Source organism: Corythoichthys intestinalis, chromosome 9, assembly GCF_030265065.1.
Source record: "Corythoichthys intestinalis isolate RoL2023-P3 chromosome 9, ASM3026506v1, whole genome shotgun sequence".
NCBI lineage: Eukaryota > Metazoa > Chordata > Actinopteri > Syngnathiformes > Syngnathidae > Corythoichthys > Corythoichthys intestinalis.
Genome location: NC_080403.1, coordinates 48510786 through 48534283, shown reverse-complemented (window position 1 = coordinate 48534283; position 23498 = coordinate 48510786). Strand labels below are relative to the sequence as shown.

General features: G+C 39.4%; 1 protein-coding gene across 4 annotated transcripts in view; it reads right to left on the bottom strand.

The window, feature by feature from the left end:
- LOC130922299 (calmodulin-binding transcription activator 1-like) overlaps window positions 1-23498 on the bottom strand; it is a 213322-nt gene that overhangs the window by 49885 nt on the left and 139939 nt on the right. For 3 of the 4 annotated variants that reach the window (XM_057846990.1, XM_057846993.1, XM_057846994.1), the window contains exons 6-9: window positions 22559-22630; window positions 9712-9865; window positions 3581-5433; window positions 2843-2969 (exon numbers count right to left, since the gene is read on the bottom strand). In XM_057846990.1, coding sequence (XP_057702973.1) covers window positions 2843-2969; window positions 3581-5433; window positions 9712-9865; window positions 22559-22630 — 2206 coding nt within the window. The remainder of the gene's footprint in view (window positions 1-2842; window positions 2970-3580; window positions 5434-9711; window positions 9866-22558; window positions 22631-23498) is intronic. The other variant, XM_057846992.1, reaches the window with a different exon arrangement.

Genomic DNA, 23498 nt, shown 5'->3' with positions numbered 1-23498 from the left:
ATTGCGCGCGTAAAACATGGCACCCTCCGTAGGTCAAAACATGTACTAAATATTATAGATTTTTAAATCAATGGCAATAATATATGTGTTTCTAATGATATATTTCAGTAAAAGATAACAATTGTGGCCTATTAGAGCCTACAAGTCTAAGTCCGAGGTTTCCCTTTAAGCTTCTCTCTAAATGTCCACCGGTCTTAAGACGTTAGTGTTTATATATCAGAGATTTCGCCTGCTAACTTCGCATCTTACCTGCTTCCCATCATAGTTTGACTTCTTGCCCAATCAATCAACTGCACATGCATCGAAATGTCACTAAAGCTCCACCTCTAAAATCAGAAAATTACTATCTTTGTGAATGCCAAATTGTTGGGGTCGGAGCACTTAAAGCAGTACTTCTCAAATAGTGGGGCGCGCCCCCCTGGGGGGGCGCAGAGCGATGCCAGGGGGGGCGCATGTGTCCTCGGGGAACATGCTTTTTTTTTTTTTTTTTTTTTTTTTTTTTTGCCGGACTGGAATAAAGTGTACTTGCACATCCACTCAGTGGGTGGCAGTGGCGCTCTCATTTTCAGAGTGCGTGCAGTATTTTTGAACTAAGGAAGAGCACTCAGAGTCAGCACACAGAAAACAGATACGAAGAGCAGTGCGCAGCCGCCGTTTTCGAAAGCCGTTTTCCGACCGGACTCACTCACGCAGCGACCCACTGTCTTGTCAGGGTTTTCACGTCGCCGCCCGAGAAGTGCCATTTTTGGCTTGGGATCGTCACGACGACCGCCCTCACTTCCGGTTCTACCTCGGCCGCCGAGAATGCGCTTTTTTCGTGCCGTTTGCCTTTTAGCTTTGACTTTTAGCACAGTGGGGTGATGAGGAAAGACTACCGTTTACTGTGTCTGAAAATAATAATAGCAGACTGCCAGAAGCCAAATCAATTAAGACGCCACTTAAAGACATTCGACCCCAATTTCATTGATAAGCCGCTTGATTGTTTTTCAGCGAAAACGTGCCGAATATTGCCAACAATAGTCCTGCTTTGTCAGTGTTATATCAGTAAACCAGTGAGCATTGTTAGCATGCTCATTGCAAAATGACTCCACACCATTGCAAAGGAGGTAATACTGAGTGTGAGCAGCAAAAATAAAAACTGTCCTTCTGTCCAAGGACACTCTTTTTTTCCTTTATTCATTTTTGTTTTTTCGGTCAAATTTTTTGGCATATTGTCCTCATGAGTACATTTTTCTAATCAATTTGAATTTGTTATTATTTACGGATTTTATTACATTTTATTTTTCTGTATCAAATGGTCAAAAATGTACCTTGAGTGTATTTTTACAGTTTGAATGTGACTTTTTTTTTTTTTAATTCAGGCAAATTGATGCACGTCAAGTCTACTCTGTTACAAACAAAACAATGTTAATAAAGTTATACTTTATTATAAGTTGATCTGTTACTTTTCTTTATTAGAAAAAAAGGACACAATGTTAGGCAGATGCGTATTTATAATAGTAATTTTATAGACAAATAATACTATTTACAGTGGCGGCAGAGAGTTTGGGGGGGGGGGGCGAAACATTTACGTCTTGCTTGGGGGGGGCGTAACAGAAAATAATTGAGAAGCACTGACTTAAAGTGTCCGGTGTAGAGATGTCCCGATCGATCGGGTCCGATCACGTCATTTTCAAAGTATCGGAATCGGCAAAAAAATATCGGACATTTTTAATATATATATATATTTTTTAAATTAAATTGTTTTCTGATTGTATTTAATGTTACAGACATAATATGTTACACTCATCCAGAGTCTTTAGTTTAGGCTTAAGGTAGGGTTATCAAATCTTCCCGTTAACGTCGGTCATTTTTTAAAAAATTTATCACGTTAAAATATTTAATGCAATTAACGCATGCGCTGCACGACCCACTCACGCATTGTCGCGTTCAATCTGTAATGGCGCCGTTTTACCTACAGTGGCGATGGGTTTTCCCATTGTCAGTGTATCAAATACTTGTTCTCCCACTGTATATATAGAGCTAAAATCCAGCGTAAAATGAGTAGCGTGAATTTTGGCAGCCTTTGGAGCCTTTTTTTAATTGGCTAAAGCCTTACAATCCCTCTCCCTATGATTAGAAATATTGTGGGAAGCAATGTGGGGAAGTAAGGTAGTAATTGATCCTTTTCTTAACACCCTATGTAATTTCCCAACTTAAAGGAGATATATCAATTGGTATCACTACGCACAGTCATGGTTGTACTTCCCATCATGCATTTGGCCAGAACAGTTAAATGGCTACAGTATCATTTACTGAAAGCTCAACAAATACACTAGATGGCAATATTTCGTCACAATATACAAAGTCACATTTATCCTTTAAGAAATTACAAGTCTTTCTATCCGTGGATCCCTCTCACAGAAAGAATGTTAATAATGTAAATGCCATCTTGAGGATTTATTGTCATAATAAACAAATACAGTACTTATGTACTGTATGTTGAATGTATATATTCGTTCGAGTTTTATTCATTTTTTTCTTAATGCATTGCCAAAATGTATATGATCGGGAATGATTGGAATTGAATCGGGAGCAAAAAAAAGCAATCGGATTGGGAAATACCGGGATCGGCAGATACTCAAACTAAAACGAGCGGGATCGGATCGGGAGCAAAAAAACATGATCGGAACAACCCTAGTCCGGTGCGTTTACATTTGAATAATTTCAGGAAGATTTTGCGCTTTACTCCAAAAACAGTATATTCATCAATTAAGATGTTAATGATACAGTCTAAAAGTGGTTCGAGTGTACGCAAGTGTAGTTGATAGTACATATAAATGATTTGACAGTGTGTAGATACCAGGACAGTAGCAGCGTAGCACACCAGGCTGGATAAGGGCAGCAGGGACGCTGATGTGGTCAAACAGACAGCTGTACTCACTGCTTGACTCCAACCACGGTCCTGTTATGAGCACCTTCACACCACCCTGTCGCACAAACACTGGTAAGTGGAATGTGACACAGTGTGGTGACTTCACAGAAAGCTATAGTGAAGGAAACATGACAGTGTCTAAAACCAAATATGAACAAATACAATAATGTATAAAGCAGCAAACATTCATAAATTATACAGGCACCTGGAATTTGTTTTCTAGGTTTAAATTTGATTTTATCATTAATTCTACCAACTGGTAAAGGTGTACAATAGTACCAAAAATAACCAAACTTGTGGAGTAATTTATAAAGAATATGGAAAGGGGAAAAAATGTTGATGCATTTGGGGAAACATTATGTGTACAAAATAACAACTTTATTCGTCTTACTTTTTTGATTTAAATGCACTGTCCTTTAAATCAAAATGACAGAAAACACCACCGATGTGATTCACTGCCTGTAAAGTTCTATGCAATACATGGTTGAATTAATGGAGCCACCCAGAGGAATCCATGTAATATTGAAATTTCATTAACTCAGCAATCACTTGAGAACATGATTCCATTTTTTAACATCAGTACAAGCCGTATTCCATCATGTGTCAGTCTGATTTAACTCCAGGCAACAATGATGAATAAATAATGATACTAATGTTGTTACTAACCTCTGGATAAGACCACTCTGGGGAGTAGTCTGTCACACCGAACAGCCTCCCGGTCTCTTGGAGCATTCCCAGAGCTCCCTGCTCCACTTCTGAGCCCTGCAGGTGGCCTTCCCCCGTGCCTTGCTCCTCTCCCACCGCCCCCTCTTGAGGCATCAGGACCCCGTTGACGGCGGCCCCTACCCCACCTGCAGACCCTTCGACTGAGATGAAATCATTGATGAGATCAGAGAACTGGCTTCCAAATGAAGCCTCAAACCCTTCCAGGCTGATGGCTGCTCCTGCTCCGGCCGCCGTGGCTGATACGCCTCCCCCTTGTGGAGGAAGGGAGGAATTGTACAGTGCCCTCTCAATGCTAGCACTAGCGCCTATTGACTGAGGACTAGCCCCCACTGAGCCGCCAGGCCCAGACAAGCTTACTCCATTACAAAGAATTTCATTTTCCGCTCCTCCTGCAGCACCGCAGACCCCTCCTCCTTCCTCCCCGACTCCATTGCCGTCTGTTGGTTGAAGGTAGTGTTCAGTGTCCACACTGCCGTAAGCCTCGTGAGCAGCACCGGACTTGAGCATCAACTCTCCTCCATTCTCAAGGACTTTGCCACCGACCTCCTGACGAACCCCGTTGCTGGGTTGCTCAACATTAGCGTCCTGGTTCGTCAGGGGGAAAGAGGGAACCGATGCTCCTTTCCCGTTCCTCCCGCACATGGCCTGGTCTTGACTGCTTTGGTGGAGGTGCGAATGGTGGTCTCCGTTGGTGATCGGGGTGTCTTCCGGCATGTGTATGTAGGCTCTAGCTTCATCTGATTCCTGTGGTGCTTCAGCACTGTTGGTCTGCTGCTGGGACGTCTGGTTCGTGTGCGTTGGGGTCTGGAGGAAGAGGTTTGGCGAAGGGTGGTGCGCAGATTGGGTTAGACCCGGGACGCACGGTGATGACATGACAGCACTGAAGTCCATCTGCTCCAAAGTGGTGCTGGGGCTCAGGCCTGCCCCCTCTCCTACATAACTACTCTGAGGGGCCAGTGGTTGCTCCATAGGCGTAGCTTCCTTCTTGATATTGTTAACAAGGGATGGGCTGTAGACAAAGCCGTTAGAAGAACAGTGGATCCCACCATCGTTGCCGTTACACCCCTCAGTCTTCCCTCCGCCTCCTCCATAGGTCTGACCCTGCTTGGGGTTGTTAAGGAAGCAGTCTGGGTCAAAGGTCATGGCAGTCTCTGGAAGGCTAACTCCTCCGCCCGAGTCCAGCGAGCTGGAAAGAACCAACTCTCCTCCCTCTCCTAAGCCGACCCCGCCAGGAAATGAGGCAAACCTCTGGTTCTCGGGGGCAACAGCCAACATGATGCCATTGGCGGTGCTCTCGTGGGAGGTCGGCAGCAGGTGTGTGTGGCCCGCCGAGTAAACCGAATCTCCAGTCAGTGTGGTGACTTCAGACATGAACACGGCAGTGCTCTGTGACAGGCCAGCCCCGATGGCTAGTGCAGGGCTGTCAGCCATGTCACTGGTGATTGAGAGCGGGGAACTCTGGGTGGTGTCTGGGACTTCCACCTGGTTGGTGGAGGTAGACGAGGACACTTCCATGCTGCTTTGTGGGAGAAGGGAGGGCTTTGCCATTCGGCCATTTCTCCTATCTCCTCCGCCTGCTCTGCTCCTGCGCCCCCCAGGACTGGGCTCTGTCTGGCCCTCTGATACGTCACTGTTCTGCACCTCTGTGCCATCTGCTTCCTCAGATCTCTGGCCTGCTGTAGTGCCGCCACCCGCTGTAGCGCCACCCCCTGCTGCTGCCCCTGACTCCTGCTTGGATGAGATGATACGCTGTTTGACACTGGAGCATTTCTGGTGTAGGCTGCTTCCAGCACCTAACACACAAAGAGTATAAGAGTTACATCAACTCATTGGCTGCAACTGATGCTAATAGACTAACCGAAATTGTTCTAAAAATGAACTGTTTATATGTTGACTACACAGTAAATTTAGCACTTTACCACTTAAACACTCAAACTAATGTTACACATCAACAACCTTCCTTAATAAATTACAACGATCCCTCGCTACTTCATGCTTCAAAACTTCGCACCCCAGTTCATCACGGAATTTAAAAAAAAAATAAAAAATAAAAAAATAAATAAATGCACTGTTCTAGAGCTGTCTCGATCCGATCACGTAGTCTCACTCTCCCTCCTGCTGTTTTTCTTAGTCAGGCAGTGCACTGGAGTTGCTTGTTAAAGTTAACGATGATTGACAGACGATAAGGTTTGATCTTGCCAGGGATGCTTGGAAGCCAAAACGCTGTCAACGTGTCAATAATCGTTTAACTTGTTAAACAGTTGCTGTGGCAACTCATTGTAAATGAGCAGCTTGAGCGGATTTGAGTGGACTCGTTCAATGAGACATTTAATAAAGACAAGCATTTTTCTATTTTATTGTTGTTTAAAAAACATCGGGAGGACAGTCACATGTTTAAAACATCATAATTATTACATTTGAAGTGCTTACATTTGAAGTGACTAAAAACCATCGATTAAAATATATATGGCGGAAAACACAGACAAGGCTGAAAAAGTTTCTGTCCTTGCACCCCTCTTTAAAATAAACTGCTGTATTTTAAGCCAAAAGAACTGTTGTGTTAGACAGAACAATATGTCTATATGCTGCCATAGCAGTTTCATTGCGCATTATGGACAATTTTTAATTTGAACATTTTACCCTGGAGACCCCCGTTTACAGACACCGCTCAACCGCTTTTGTCTATATTAAGTTGGAAAGTAATTATATTTATTACCGGTATTCAAAATGTCTATCATTTTTAGCTTAGAATCATAATTGATGTCAAATATTTAGCTTAAAAAAAAAAACGACTTCAAAAAATTATTCACTTGCATATTTTAAACTTTTAAACAAATTATGTTACAATGAAAAAAAATAGCGTCTGTAAATAGGTCTCGGATATCAACCTCATAACTCTCTTGATTGTATTATTTTTGTTACTGTTGCATTTTCCCCGATATTTAAATAGTCAATCCAAAAAAAGAAAATTTGGGAATAAAAAGAAAAAAAAACTTTAAAAAGGGTAAATATTTGAAAACTAAAATCTTGACCACTCCTTGATGTCTGCGATTTCTGCATTGCGACCCTTGTTATATTACCGTGTTTCAACCATAAAAACCCCAAAAAGTCCGGCAGTGGCCATTCACAGCTGTGTCTTGACACTCGGTGAGACATGCTACACAGAGTTTTGGGATCGAAACAAGGTAAGTACGCAATAATATCTCGTTAAAATCATGGTGTCTTTAATTATGCTCTCTCATGCTCTCACCGCCAGTTAGGGTTTAGGGGTTAAACTTTTTTTTTAAATGCCCTCCTGTTCAGAATGTTTCTTCCCCCAGAAAATTGAGATTTTAATCTTTCCAATGATGTATCACGCCTGCATATAGGACAATTCTGAAATTTGGCCAAACTGGAGGGGTCTCAGAGCGGAACTTACAGTAGAGTCACCTGAGTGTTGCCAATGAAAACACAGACAAGACTGAAAAAGCAGTTTCTGTTCTTGCATCTCTCTTTAAAATAATCTGCTGTACTTTAAGCCAAAATAACTGTTGTGTTTGATAGAACAATATGTTTATATGCTGCCATAGCAGATTCATGGCGCATTAAGCCGCCGAACTATTTTTAATTTGTCCATTTTACCCTGAAAACCCCCATTTACAGACGTTGCGCAACCGCTTTTGTTTCAACCCAGCCATAAAACAAAGGTAATTAATTACATTTAATATTCAAAATGTCTGTCGTTTTTAGCTTAGAATCATTAATTGTTGTCTCAAATTTCATTTAAAAAAAAAAAAAAGAACTTTAAAAAATTATTCACTCACATATTTTAAAGTTTTAAACAAATATGTCACAATGAAAAAAATGGCGTCTGTAAAAAAGTCACAGATATCTACCTCTTAACTTATAAGGGTAAATATATGAAAAAGAAAATCTAGACAACTCCTTGATGTCTGCGATTTCAACATCGCGACCCTTGTTATATGACCATGTTTCACCCATAAAAACCCCAAAAAATCCAGCTGTGGCCATTCACAGCTGTGTCTTGACACTCAGTGATACATAATACATGGAGTTTTTGGATCGGAACAAGGTAAGTACGCGATAATATCTCGTTGAAATCATGGCATCTTTAATTCTGCTGTCGCCTCTGGTTAGAATTTTGCTGTTTAATTTTTTTTCTTTTTTAATGCCCTCCTGCTCCAAAAAATTCTTCCCCCAGAAAATAGAGATTTTAAGCTTTCCAATGATGGATCACACATGCATATCGGACAATTTTGAAAGTTGGCCAAATTGAGGGTCTCAGAGCGGAACTTAAAGTCACTTGATTGTTTTTCCAGGATATGGCGGAAAACACTCAGGTCACTTGAAGTTCCGCTCAGTTTGTTTGGATCGATTATTTATCATCTAACATATCGGGGAAAATGCGATAGTCACAAAAAAAAATACAATTAAGCGATAGTTATGAGGTAGATATCCGTGACTTTTTTACAGACGCCATTTTTTTCATAGTGACGTCATTTGTTTAAAAGTTTAAAATATGCGAGTGAATAATTTTTTAAAGTCGTTTTTTGTTTTAACGAAATATTAGACATCAATTAATGATTTTAAGCTAAAAATGACAGACATTTTCAGTATTAAATACAATTAATTACCTTAGTTTTATGGCTGAGTTAAAACAAAAACGGTTGCGCGACGTCTGTAAACGGGGGTTTTCAGGGTAAAATTGACAAATTAAAAATAGTTCGGGGGCTTAATGCGCCATGAATCTGCTATGGCAGCATATAGACATATCGTTCTATCAAACACAACAGGTGGTTTTGGCTTAAAATTCAGCAGTTTCTTTTAAAGAGGAGTGCAAGAGCAGAAACTGCTTTTTCAGTATTGTCTGTGTTTTCCGCCATATATATACATATATATATATATATTATACACAAAAAGATTTTTTAAAATTATAATTTGGGAAATTTAAGTGAAAAAAACGTCTTAAAATTGGAGGGGGAGGGGCGCTACTTTGCGGTTTTTCACTTATCGCGGTGGGTTCTGATCCCCATTAACCGCGAAAAACGAGGAATTACTGTAATTAATTTGCTTCCAATGAGAGTGATAGACGCCTATCGACTTTGACTGGGAGTCAAAATGGATTGCATGTCTATTGCTGTCAGGGGCACTGAAATATGATTATTCAATGCAGCCATCCTAGTTAAAATGGATTTGATGTCTTTCGCTGTCAATGGAAGTGAATAAGTTAAAAATAAACTCACATGATGGAGAGCCCTTGTTTATTTTCGCTTGGGTGTTCTGAGGTAGCATTATTTTAAGTACACGTTGGCGCCCTCCAGTGACTTAAACGTAAATTGAAAGTAGTACAACACTTAGTGTATACCTAAAACACAATGCATATATTGATTTGTTTAAAAAAAATAAAAAATTCAAACAATATACAAAATCAAATTTGTAATCCTAAAATTGCACTGTTAATGGTCCCTTTGGAAAGAAACTCACTGATGAGAGAAATAATTTTAGTCAACAACCCACTTTGGCTGTCCTTATTTGCCCTTCAATACCAGATCAAAAGATGCGAGATTAGGTAATTTACTGTTTGTCTATGTTTATATGTACTCAGGTTATCTAATCTCTCTGATGCCTATTGATGAATAATACATGCCGGTTATTTCAAGCACGTCCAGTTTGGGCTCCTCTATTCATCCACCTCTTTTTCTTTGTTTTTTTGGTGCAATGCGTATTTGCCTCTAGGTGGCAGCATGGCATTGACTTTTGGAAGCCCTCCCCACCGCCCCCATAAAAATGAAATTGCCCAGCTCGGTTTTTATCGTAGTCTATACATCCTAAATTCTGCAGCTGCCTCATATCTCAACTAGATTTAAAAAAAAATGCCAATCCAGCAGTGTTTTTGAAGTTTGAAGTGATTGGGTTTTCATCTCTTTAATTGTAATAATCACAACGACAGCTGCAGTTGTTCACCCGGTATTACACTCATTCTGATGTTTAGGAGAAGTATGCTGACTGAAACAAGAGTATGAGTAAGTAGGAGGGTATTGAGTGGTGTAGGGTAGGAAAAGATAACTCACACATAGGTTTGAGTTGACCGATGAGCTCCTCTTTGCTCCACTTGGCCCACTCCTTCCTGTCTGTGTTTATGGAGCAGAGGACAGGTCCGCATGGCTTCCCGCTATCGTCCACTGCCGGGACATTCAGATAGTGCACCAGCACGATGTCTGGGTTCTATAACACAGCAAAGGCACATCTCATTGGTGGGGAAAAAAAAACATCCTCAATTTTTTTGTCATCTGTCTTTATCAGCAAAAGAATGCATTGATACAGTATTTGCAGAGCACTGTTGTTTTCGTCAACGGTGACGATAACGAAAATATTTCGTCGACACACCATTTTTTCATGACGATAGCTAGCTTAAAACGTGCCTTGGGTGGCTAAGACATAATGGCATGAAGGCCAGTTTTCGTTTAAAGAGACGACAACTAGTTCCGTTATATGTTCACAATGCAGGGTTTCCCTTAAATACAAGATATTGTGGCGTCACGCCACACTAAAATAAAAGCCGCCACGCCTCGCAAATGAGATGTTTTTTTTTTTTTTTTTAACAGAATTAAGGGGCTTCTGACTCAACAAGACATGGAAAAACTTATGCATGCATTCATTTTCAGCAGATTGGACAATTGCAATGGTATATTTACGGGTCTTGATAAAAAAATCAGTCAGGAAGCTGCAGCTAGTACAGAATGCTGCAGCCAGAGTCCTCACAAATACAAGGAAGCTGGACCACATTACACCGGTTTTGAAATCGCTACACTGGCTTCCAGTGAGTCAAAGGATAGACTATAAAATACTACTGCTCGTCTACAAAACACTTAATGGCCTTGGACCAAAATACATGCTTGATTTGTTAGATTCCTATGAGACATCTAGACCCCTAAGGTCGTCTGGAACCGGTCTACTGCATGTTCCAAGAACAAGAACCAAGCAGGGTGAGGCAGCATTTAGTTATTATGCTCCTCACCTCTGGAACAAGTTACCTGAACGTCTGAAGTATGCTCAAACTGTTAGCTCTTTTAAATCAGGGCTAAAAACGCTTTTGCTTAGCACTACATATCCATAACTGTCTATATATTTCAATCTACTTGCTTTCTATTCCTCTTGTGCTTATCTCCATTGCTGATTTCAATTATTATTAGCAGTAGTTTTTGTTTTATTTTTATGTATTTATTTTTATTCTATTTGTGATTAAATGCGATCTTTATGTATAATTTTATTTCCGATTTTGATTGTCTTGGTTTTTAGGTTGTATTGAATTAAATGTGATTTTTATGATCTCCATGTGATGTAAAGCACTTTGAATTGCCTTGTGTTGAATTGTGCTATATAAATAAATTTGCCTTGCCTTGCCTAATAAATTACTATTATTATTATTTTTTTAAATTAAGGCTGTTTCAAACTGGCAGCAGCCTAGTGTGAAGGGTTCAGCGGCAACCTATTCATTGCGTATTGCAATGTCCATAATTATGCGAGGCCCCCTTAAAGTGCATGTGACCCGAAAAAGCGTGTTTATTTCATAATACACGCTGTATTTTATGCTCCTGAATGATATGGACCGCTTGGATGTGTGTGGAAGCGATCGCTATATTTATTTAGTTTTTTGACTCCCGCGCAATGAAAATGAGTGACTTCCGGCTTCGGTCTTGCATTGAGGAGGAGGGCGCTGTTACGTGAACGGTAGAAGGCGTCCTCTTCACTATACAGCGTACTGTTGTGTATGAGGATGAAGGATTCAGCTGATTTTGCGGATTAATACGTTTATTTTTCGCATCACGCCAGCCAAACGGCTGCAGAAAAATCCTTCTGTAAGAGGGAGAGGCGTATACGCCGTTTTGGAGTTTCAAAAGGTTCCTATTCACCGTGGATATTGGCCAAAACAAGCCCGACTACTGTGGGACCATTGGACTAACGAGGAAGTGAGTAAACATCTTGTTTAGTATTATGTCAAATATTAATACAGCTATTACAAAGTAAACACTACAAACTTTCTTTAAATGAAGGACTACTTACGTTTGATAATTGATAGGCATGTAAAAAGCTCTTCTCATGCACATTAGCAGCACGTTAGCTGCACAACAACTGCAGCCACCCTCCTCCCGGGAACGAACTGTAAATTGCTCTCCGCCGGGCGGTTTGCCGATCCGCGAAGACAATCGACAACCCAGTCGTCATGTCAAATAATCCAGGCTAGTTATGTGTGATTTTCCGCTTCGAAGACTTTGAAACATCACTCGGTTCGGGTTAGCATGTCGGCTAGCTGTCACGCCTTTTGGTTTGTTTACATTCTACGAAGCCGGGGAAGGGAAATGACATATGTCCGATTTAGGTGTCATAAAATATCGTTCGGGAGGTGCGACAGTAAAGGTGAAGTCGACAGTTTTGACCATTATGGAGTAATTTTGCCATGTCGTCCTGAATAAATGCATTTTTATTATTTCATATTCCATTTAGCACAAGACTGTTATTTGTCAGGACCATGCCAGCTGTGACGTATAAGGAAGCGAGAAGGAGAATGGGCGAATTCGCGAAAGATAACGGTCATACGTTGCGGCAGGCCGCTGTTATTTTGTAATTGTTTTTCTTTAATATTGTTACCACAATAAAGTGGGTGAGCCAATACAGACTCCTCTCCTTCTTCCCCATATCCGGGGCATTACAGTAGTTTGGATCGGACATTTCGGCGAAAGTGAGCTTTGGATGGCCGTCTTGGACGGAAGGCCAAGTTTGAATGAATTTACGCCGGGAGCCTTGCTCGATTTCCAGAGTGCCGCCACGCTAACTTCGACAACGAGGGGCAGGCGTACTTAATCTGTGCTATCCGGCTGTTTCGGCCAACGCAATCACGGCTGACGAAACCGTGATAAATGCGCTTTTTTCATGTTTTGTGAGCTCTGGGACACTCCAAAAATGACTGTCATGCCTCACCTTGCTAGGTTAATGGTACCTCGATGTGCGTTTGCGTGTAAATGTAGTTCACGAACAACAACAACAACAAAACTATTCACCTTCTCACCGTAACTAGTAAAACTCTTTACATGGCTTTTAGAATTTCCCCCCCTACTCCTTGAAATGGGTACGTTGACAGAAGGACCATTATTGTTGTGGTAATGTAGCATGTATTAGTGCTAAATATATGGAAAAAGACGGACTACGACAGAGGTCTGAAACCCGCAGCTCTTTAGCGCTGCCCTAGTGAGTCCCTGGAGCTTTTTCAAAGATTTTTGAGAATAGAAAAAGATGGGGGACATAAATATACAGTGCCCTCCATAATTATTGGCACCCGTGAAAAAGATGTGTTTTTTAGCTTCGAATAATTTTTTTTTTGTTCAAATAATATGGGACCTTAATGGAAAAAAGAGAAAAATCCAACCTTCAATACAAGTGCATTCATTCAGTGGGGAAAAAATCCCACATAAAGAAAAAAATTATTTGACATCAAATAATGTGTGTCATAATTACTAGCACCCCTGGTGTTAGTATTTTGTACAACCCCCTTTTGCCAATAAAACAAGGTCTGGGGACTGAGATGGCCATGGGAGGAGCTTGATTTTGTGTCTGGTGAACCATTTCTGTGTAGATTTGGCCATATGTTTAGGGGTCATTGTCTTGCTGAAAGACCCAGTGACGACCTTCAGCTTTCGGGCAGAAGGCAACAGATTTAACATTTAAAATGTTCTGGTATTTCAAAGCATTCATGATGCCATGCACCCTAACAAGATTCCCAGGGCCTTTGGAAGCGAAACAGCCCCACAGCAACACTGACCCACTCCTATACTTCACAGTGGGTATGAGGTCCTTTTCAGCATGCGCATCTTTCGTGGCACGCCAGACCCACTTAGAGTGTTTGTTGGCAAAAAGCTCAATCTTGGTCTCACACAAAAATACACACGGTCCCAGACTTCAACTGGGACCGTGTGCTTTGGTCAGATGAGAATGAATGCACTTGGATTGAAGGTTGGATTTTTCTCTTTTTTTCCATTAAGGTCCCATATTATTTGAATAAAAAAATATATATTACAAGCTAAGCTAAGCTATATATATATATATATATATATATATATATATATATATATATATATATATATATATATATATATATATATATATATATATATACATATATATATATATATATATTAAGGCTGTCAAACGATTAAATTTTTTAATCGAGTTAATTACATCTTAAAAATTAATTAATCGTAATTAATCGCAATTAATCGCAATTCAAACCATCTATAAAATATGCCATATTTTTCTGTAAATTATTGTTGGAATGGAAAGATAAGACACAAGATGGATATCTACATTCAACATACGGTACATAAGGACTATTTGTTTATTATAACAATAAATCAACAAGATGGAATTAACATTAATAACATTCTGTTAAAGCGATCCATGGATAGAAAGACTGGTAGTTCTTAAAAGAAAAATGTTAGTACAAGTTAGAGAAATTTTATATTAAAACCCCTCTTAATGTTTTCGTTTGAATAAAATTTGTAAAATTTTCAATCAAAAAATAAACTAGTAGCCCTACATTGTTGATGTCAATAATTACTTACACATTGCTCATGGATGCTGAAGCCTATAAAATCAGTCGCACCCAAGCGCCAGCAGAGGGCGGCAAAACTCCATAAAACACAACAAGTGAGCGTTTCACTGTGTACTGTCATTTAAATCTCTCTGAGCGGGGCAACTGCGTTAATTGCGTCAAATATTTTAACGTGATTATTTAAAAAATTAATTAACGCCCGTTGACGCGATAATTTTGACAGCCCCAAAAAAAAAAAAAAAAAAAAAGTGTGTATATATATATATATACATATTAAAAAACGGCATTTCCGATATTTTTTTGCCGATACCGATACTTTGAAAATGACGTGATCGGACCCCGATCAATCGGCATCATCTCTAATTATGCCTAATGAGAATTTCGTCCAAAAGACTAAGACGAAAATTAAAAGGGCTGCCAAAAACAACACTGTTGCAGAGGAGGGGAAAAGGACAAGGAAAGCAGAGGAGTATGTGGAGGTCAGGAGGGAGGTCGGATATAGCGTGTCAGACAAGATTCTCTCACCTGCCTATGAAACATTTAACAGCTCAAGCCCACTCACCACCACTCTCCCTAACATTGCAGGGCCAGCGGAAACGTCCACACGTGTGTCGGTGTGCATGCGATTTGCAGAGCGAACGAGGCAAACGAGGAATGAGCTGGTCAGCACGGAGCTCACCATGCTGCAGCCCACCGGCAGACCTATGGAATTTATATCCCATGAATGATTCAACAAGTGTGTATGTGGCTGGTGTGAGAGAGAGAGAGGCTCCTCTTGATAAAAGATTCAGTAGACAGACTCAGGTGAGGGGGAGGGCCTGCTGAGGTGGAACAAGAAAATGGCACAGTGGGCTGCTACAGCACCACACTGTGCAATGCAACAGAACAGACAGGCTCATTTATGATCATATTCGCTGATGTGATGTGATATATGTGCAAAGAGCAGAAAATGGCACATTACGGATAGAGGAAGCAGAAGTTCCCCCTGCCAATTTTAGATTCAGAGAATCACAAGAGAGTCAAGTGCGCTGAAAAATAAAATATATTTGATAGGGGCCAAATTCAATTTACAGCATGTGGCGAGAATGTCCTTGTAAAATTCATGTGAAAAATTATGCAAGCCCTATTGGCAAGGAATGCATGAATATGTATTGAATTTCCATATTTTAAATGAACATCGTTGGGCGCGCAATACTTTCTTGGAAATGAAGGGAATGTTTAAGATTCAACATGTTGGTCTGTAGATGATGAGGTTCTGGTGACCTGCTCTTGCGTGGCCAATCAAGTGAGGGATGCGCGTGTTTGCGTCTAATACGCTTGTGCTTCTTCTGCTCGTCTTGTGCATGAGGTGGGGCGCGAGTGTAAAATTTATATGTGTGGAATGTGTGTGGCGCTTCGGGGTGTTTTCCTGGAGTGGACCACATGGAGAGTAACGCCTTAAGACCTTGATAGGTAGTGCTAACCAAGGAATAGTTGGAAAAGTTCAAGCTGAGAAAAGTTTTCTCAAACAAACCATGATCACATAATACCAGATATATCTCTGAGTGGGACGATAAACCCAGAATTGGCGTCCAGTTTTATTATTACTTGACTTTTTAGTATAGTCTGCCTCATTAAATTTTGAAGAGGAGGATGTTTATCAATGGTTTATGTTGGAGGTTACTGTGCTGTTTTGGAAATGTAATGGCCAATTTAAGAGATTAAACATGTGGTGCGGAAAATTAACAATATACTATACAGTTTCTGGTAGTTTAGTTTGGTGTAGAGTTGTGAATAAATTCCTATCATAACACGCTGGATAAGGAAATCCATGTTGAGCCAAAGCGACGTAGCAATAAAGAGCTAACTGAAAACAATAATCATAATACATAATTTTTCCCTCCCTTTAGTACAGTCTTCTTGTTGTAATGTAGAGCATAGACTTCACCATCAGTTGACAAGACAGCTCCTACAAACATTGCACCACGCCTTCCCGTTGGGGCTGACCCAGGCAGAGCGTTTGGATTTCACTGTGATAAACTCAAACACACGCTGCGTTCAAACACCGGATTTGGGTGGAAAAAGGACGAAGGTTTTACTGCACACAAGCAGGCAGGAGTGTCTCAAGAGTGATTTTGTTGAGGATTCAAGGTCATTATTATATAAAATAGTAAAGATGTCCCGATCGATCGGCATCTGATCACGTCATTTTCAAAGTATCGGAATCGGCAAAAAAATATCAGATATGCCTTTTTAAAAAAAAAAAATATATATATATATATATGTATTAGGAGTGTCTAACGATTAAAATTTTTAATCGAGTTGATTACAGCTCAAAAATTAATTAATCGCAATTCAAACCATCTATAAAATATGCCATATTTTTCTGTAAATTATTGTTGGAATGGAAAGATAAGACCGAGATGGATATATACATTCAACATACGGTACATAAGTACTGTATTTCTTTATTATAACAATAAATCAACAAGATGGCATTACCATTATTAACATTCTGTTAAAGCGATCCATGGATAGAAAGACTTGTAGGTCTTAAAAGATAAATAAGAATAATAAATAAATTATATAAATAAATACAATATATAAATATTTATAGAAAATAAATAAAAGATAATAACTAGTACAAGTTATAGAAATTTTATATTAAAACCCCTCTTCATGTTTTCGTTTTCATAAAATTTGTAAAATTTTCAATCAAAAAATGAACTCGTAGCCCACCATTGTTGATGTCAATAATTACTTACACAATGCTCATGGATGCTGAAGCCTACAAAATCAGTCGCACCCAAGCGCCATCAGAGGGCGGCAAAACTCCGAAAAACACAACAAGTACACCTTTCACTTTGCTGTCCTTTTAATATGTTTGAGCGGGGCATTTGTGCGTTAATTGCGTCAAATATTTTAACGGGATTAATTTAAAAAATTAATTACCGATCGTTAACGCGTTAATTTTGAACGTCCCTATTATATATACGTATATATATTTTTTAAATTAAATCGTTTTCTAATTGTATTTAACATTACAGACAAAATGTCTTACACTCATCCAGACTCTTTAGTTTTGGCTTAAAGTAGGGCTATCAAATTTATCACGTTAACGACGGTAATTAATTTTTTAAAAAAATAATCACGTTAAAATATTTAACGCAATTAACGCATGCGCTGCACGACCCACTCACGCATTGTCGCGTTCAATCTATAATGGCGCCGTTTTACCTATATATAGAGCTACAAGGCAGCGTAAACTGAGTAGAGTGAATTTTGACAGCCTTTGGAGCCTTTTTTAAATTGGCTAAAGCCTTACAATCCCTCTCTCAACAATTAGAAACATCGTGGGAAGCAATGTGGGGAAGAAAGGTAGTAGTTGAACTTTTTCTTAATACCCTATGTTATTTCCCAACGCAGAGAAGATATATCAATTGGTGCCCCTACGCACAGTCATGGTTGCACTTCCCATCATGCATTTGGGCAGAATAGTTAAATGGCTGCAGTATCATTTATTGAAAGCTCAACAAATACACTAGATGGCAATATTTAGTCAGAATATACAAAGTCACATTTATCCTTTAAGAATTACAAGTCTTTCTATCCGTGGATCCCTCTCATAGAAAGAATGTTAATAATGTAAATGCCATCTTGAGCATTTATTGTCATAATAAACAAATACAGTACTTATGTACTGTATGTTGAATGTATATATTCGTCCGAGTTTTATTCATTTTTTTCTTAATGCATTGCCAAAATGTATATGATCGGGAAAAATTATCGGGAATGATTGGAATTGAATCGGGAGCAAAAAAAAAAAAAAAAAGCAATCGGATCGGGAAATATCGGGATCGGCAGATACTCAAACTAAAACGATCGGGATCGGATCGGGAGCCAAAAAACATGATCGGAACAACCCTATAAAATAGCCATTAGCGGATTTCCAGGTGGCCAAAAAGTGTCATTGCATGTGATTAACTTTCCTATATAGTATATGATTTTAAAATTAATGATTTTCCGGTAAAATATTGTCTAAAAAAGTTGTAAGGTAATAAAACAAACAAAAAAATGAATTAAATGAACAAAAAAAGATAATTTTAAAATAGGTCAAAATTATTTTTCGAACAGATCATGTGACTAGCACCTTAGACAGTCATTTGCTTTGCTTAGCCAAAACCACCCACGGACCGAAGAGGCCAGATGGTCTTTTTTTTCAAACCTAAGCATTCAAAAGCGACAACAACTACTGCGCAAGAACCAACGATTGAAATTTTGGAACATTAAACGCTAGAGACCACCGTCAAAATGGAGAGGCTAGTTTCAATTTGCCACACTAAAGACGCTAATTGTACAACTGAGCCACCACCGGTGTCTTGCCAATGTAGTTACCCCCATCAAAAATTGTGTCCCTTGGCCACGGGAGCTAACCCACACACATTAGTTATAGAAAGAACCCCAGTTATATATTTTGGACATTGACGTTTATTATAAACAGTTATAAACTGGAGAAATGCCATACAGCACTTGAATTACAATAATAAAAGTTATAGGTCATCCTACGAGTAAAACAGTGAAACGTTGCCTTTTTTACGTTCGTACGTATGTTAGGTTACATGACAGGAAAAAAAGATGTATTCATTTTTTTTAATGGATGGGTCATGTTTTAAAACCTCGTAGATAACTACATCACCAAAACACGGAAATCAGCGCAACGTTATGGCTCCGCCCAGGGGATACCATTTTTGACTGGGGTAACTACATTGGCACGACACCAGTGGGCATACCATATTCAATGGATGACGATCTTGGCGAAAAGTATCGCCTAAGCGGCCTGATTTGGAATTCCCCTTAAAAATGATGGGAAACAAAAAACGCTCATTTTCAACTTAATATAAACATTCTTGTAAGTTAATTTTATTGCTGACACTGCGTTTTGGGGTCATCAACATGTTGTGCCCCCCCTGCCCCAAAATTCAAACAATAGCTCAATGCATGCACTTTGAAATGTTGTAAAAAAATGCATGGAAAAAATTAACGTAACTGTAGCTCAAAATATTTACGTAAAATGAATGATAACTGCCTGTTTTTTTGCTTTTACCCAAGAATATAGACTGTTCTATGTTCATATCTAGGGGTGTGACAAAATATCGAAATGGCGATGTATCGTGATACCTTGTATCCCAAAAGGTTATTGATATGCTCCTGCCAAGAATCGAGATATCGTTTTAAAAAGGTGTCAATGTCAAAAAAAAAATAAAAAAATAAAAAGGAACAAACAAGTTGCTACCAAAATCTCCCACCATAATAGTATCTCAGTGAACTCTAAGGCTGCATTGATGGTGCTCGACGCCCAATCAATTTAGACTGGGAATGTTCGTTCATTCGAAACCAGAGCATTCATAGTCATTCTGTCTGATTTTCAGGGCATTTACAGGTCACTTGCTATTCATTTTAGGGCATTTACAGGACATTTCCTGTTGAGTTTTGAGTCACTGCCTATTCATTTGGGTGATTCCCAGGTCACTTCCTGTTCTGTAACTCAAAATAAACAGGAAGTGACCCATGAAATACCCCAAAATCCACAGGAAGTAACTGAAAATCAACAGGTAAATGACCTTAAATGGCCTAAAATTACCTCATTGCTTGGCATTGGCTGCCACTGACAGCTATAGACGTCCAATCTGTTTGAAGTGGGAGGGATGGCACCTCCCACTTCAAACAGATTGGACGTCTACCAGTCATAAACTCGTTCCAATTCACAGAAGAAGCTTGTTTTTCTGGTTTTTAGTTGTTTGTAGAATATCCTAGAATGATTTCCTGACCAATGTATCGATAATCGTTGTATCGCCATATCGTCAGATCATCGTTATCGTGAGCTTTGTATCGCATACCATATCGTGAGGTACCAAGAGGTTCGCACTCCTATTAATATCTATAGAAATTCAGGGATGTACGCATTTATTTACAAGAATTTTCAACTTCAAAAAGCTCTTTAGTTGCTGTACTGAGTTAATTTTGTCTACACTTATAGATTAGTTGAATTTTTCTTTCATCGCAGACAATTGTTTTAGGTTGTTTTAATTACCTGACATGTTTCGGCGAACACTTCCGCCTTTATCAGAGAGTCACTGGTGTTGGTGTGACGCGTCTTTATCAGCTGATAGATGAAGGCGTGACTCAGTCACGCCCTCTGCTGACGATTCACTCTTCTAGGATGATGGTCCAGGTAGTGGAGAGCATGTAAGCCCCCGCATCCATGTTAATGGTCCTTGTGCCCCGGTTGCGGATCTCAATGGCCTCCCTAATCCAGTGCTGATGTTTGTTTTCTTTGGTTTTCCCTTTTGCATGGCTGACTTGTGATGTTCCTGTTGTGCTTGTTCTTTTATTGCCCTTGTTTATCTTTTTGTTGTCTCCTTCTCACAGTCCTTCTTGTGTTGTTTTTCTTGTAGTAAAGCTCCTCCCTGTCTCCCAGATGCATGATTTGCTCCATGATTAGCATGTAATTTCATATATGGAGTTATATTTGTTTTCTGGGTGGATTTTGTCCTTTGGATGGGCCAATATCTGGCAGAGTGTTGTGTGTGGTTTGACCGGTGTGTTTATGTTGTATTTTTTTCATGACATGCACCAACACCAGTGACTATCTGATGAAGGCGGAAGTGTCCGCTGTAACATGTCAGGTAATTAAAGCAACCTAAAATAACTGTCTGGTATAAAAAAAATTCAGCTAATCTAAAAAGCTCTTTGTTTTGTGATGGCCGCCACGTTGGACTGACACAATAGCATAATTTTAGTTCCGAATATTTATGTAAAATGAATGATAGCTGCCCGTTTTTTTTTTTTTTTTGCTTATAACTAAGAATCTGAACTGTTCTATGTTTATACATGTACTCTTTTATTTACAAGAATTTTTAACTTAAAAAAGCCCTTTGTTTTGTGATGGCCAACCTGTTGTATTTATACACAGTAGCGTAAGTTCATATTCAAATGATCAGGTAATTTTTGGCTAACTGCCCGTTTTTTGGCAAAAAAGTAGTAATTGAGACATTTCTGCATCCACACACAAAAAAAAATCGCATTTTATGTGTTTCATTTTATGGAACATTTCAATCTTAAAAACGACGATGGCCAGATAGCTGGTAAGACGAGCCTCGTGCTGAGGAATTCAACCAAAATAAGTTGTGATTGTATATAGAAAAAAAGCAAATTTTGCTTTTGTTGAATAAAATTAAGATGATTCTGCATGCTTTCCTCAAGTATTAAGTTTCTGATGTGAAAATCGAGTGATTTATTCGCTGTTGAAAACTGAAATAAAAAAAACTTTAAATTGCTAATTTGGGCAAAAACTTTTATGATATGTGAAATATAGCTATTGAACCTGAAAATATAGGTGATTAACTCTGCATTTGGGGATTTTGTGAATCTAGTGTAGGGCTACAACTTTCGATTATTTAAATAATAGATTCATCTATTGATTAGTTAGTTCGAATGATCGAGTAATCGGATTACAAACATTTAACGCCTTGCAGAATGAATTTTGGAAGCAATAATATGTATTTTTGGCTTGGTTAGATTGCACTGTCAAAAGAGCTTTAAATGCATTTAAAAAACTAAGTTGCAATACCTGATCTTGGCCTCAAACGATACAAAATAAATAAATAAATAAATGACAATCTAAGTACAACAAAAGAACTATTGCCTAATTTGCAAAGCAAAACTCGGCTAGCTTGAATGCTATAAAATGCTAACTTTTGTTTTTACGAAGCTCTTCACAAAAGGTTTAAACACATATTCGCATAAAAGTCTGCTAGCTATACTTCTAAACTAAATAACGAATGTATAAACAAACATATTAGCTCAAACAAAAATATACCTTATGTTGGTCTTGACAGGGAGCAGCTGTTTAGTTATGGCATATTCACTCTTACCACTAGAGAGCAGTGTATCCATCAAACGAATACTCGAAGCAGCAAAATTTGATTGGAAGCATTTTTTCTAATCGAATGACCGAGTTAATCGATTAATCATTGCAACACTAATCTAGTGTAAAATTTGAGAATTTTATAGGCATTTTCAGTTTTGTTATACTTGTATAAAAAATAGATAATCGGGATTTTATTAGGGAACGACTTTGAAATTTTTGATGTCGCTGCTCATGGAGACTCATAAATGCGTAAGAGAGGTGCCTGCTTAGTTTGATTTGCTTTTGAAAAAATTTTAAGTTTTTGAAAATAGACCCCCTACGGATCGGCCTCGAGTCCCGTGTCCCGTCAACTGATAGTGAAGTCTATTTGTAGAGAAGATGGGAAAAGGGGTGGGTAGCTTACCTGGAGTAGCCAATAGCATCTACGGTGGAAGGTGGGGATGATGGAGGAGTGGACGTAGCAGCCATACAGACACTAGAGAGAGGAGAGGAGATTTCAGGGGGGAACGGAGAAAAGAAAATGGAGGGAGCGGGACAAAAGGAGAGGATGAGATGAGGACAGCAAAGGAGAGAACAGCAAAGGAGAACTCAGGTTTAGCCACTTCGGTCGTATTCATTTAGGTGCTAACATGCTGGTGTATTTTTCAAAAGGTCCTTCATCAGATGTTGACTTATAAAGATATCAATATTTGGCACCAGTGTATAAATATTGCAAGAGGATCGATATACGGACCCCGTTCTGTCTCCTGTGGGATTTCCCTGTGGAAGGACGGAACGCTCGTCTATCGAGGTCATCATCATAGTTAAAACACAGTACACACAGCGGTGGACACGTGACATGCGGGATAAATAATAGCAACATGAAAAGGCTGTTCTCGTTGGCACTCTCATTTTCTTGCCATTTTGCTTCTTCTGAGAAGAAGCCCGCCAGCTATCTAAAGTGTGTTTGGCCAAAGGCAGAGTGTATTTCCATATATTTCCATCTGATATGAGGAGGCTCTCAATCCAGGGTTGGGTTTTTCTTCCTCTGCTTCCTGCCTCTGACTATCTCCCACTGCTCTACCGTTACTGCCCCCTGCGCGACACAATGCTTTCTTGCTTCAGGGGTCCCGGGAAGAGGTGACACAAACAATTACTGAGCAACTACCGGCGAGAGAAACACTCGCCTTTGGATACGTGTGTCTGTGTGTATTTGTGCACGGCAGCAGAAAAATGCATGTCAGATGATTGTCAGCGTGAGTGTGGGCTTGTAAATAATAGAGGTGCAGATGGGAATACTTGATCTCAATTATTCCCTTTGCCTATGTCTGCTGTTCATTTATGCACAACTAGTGAGCCTTCCG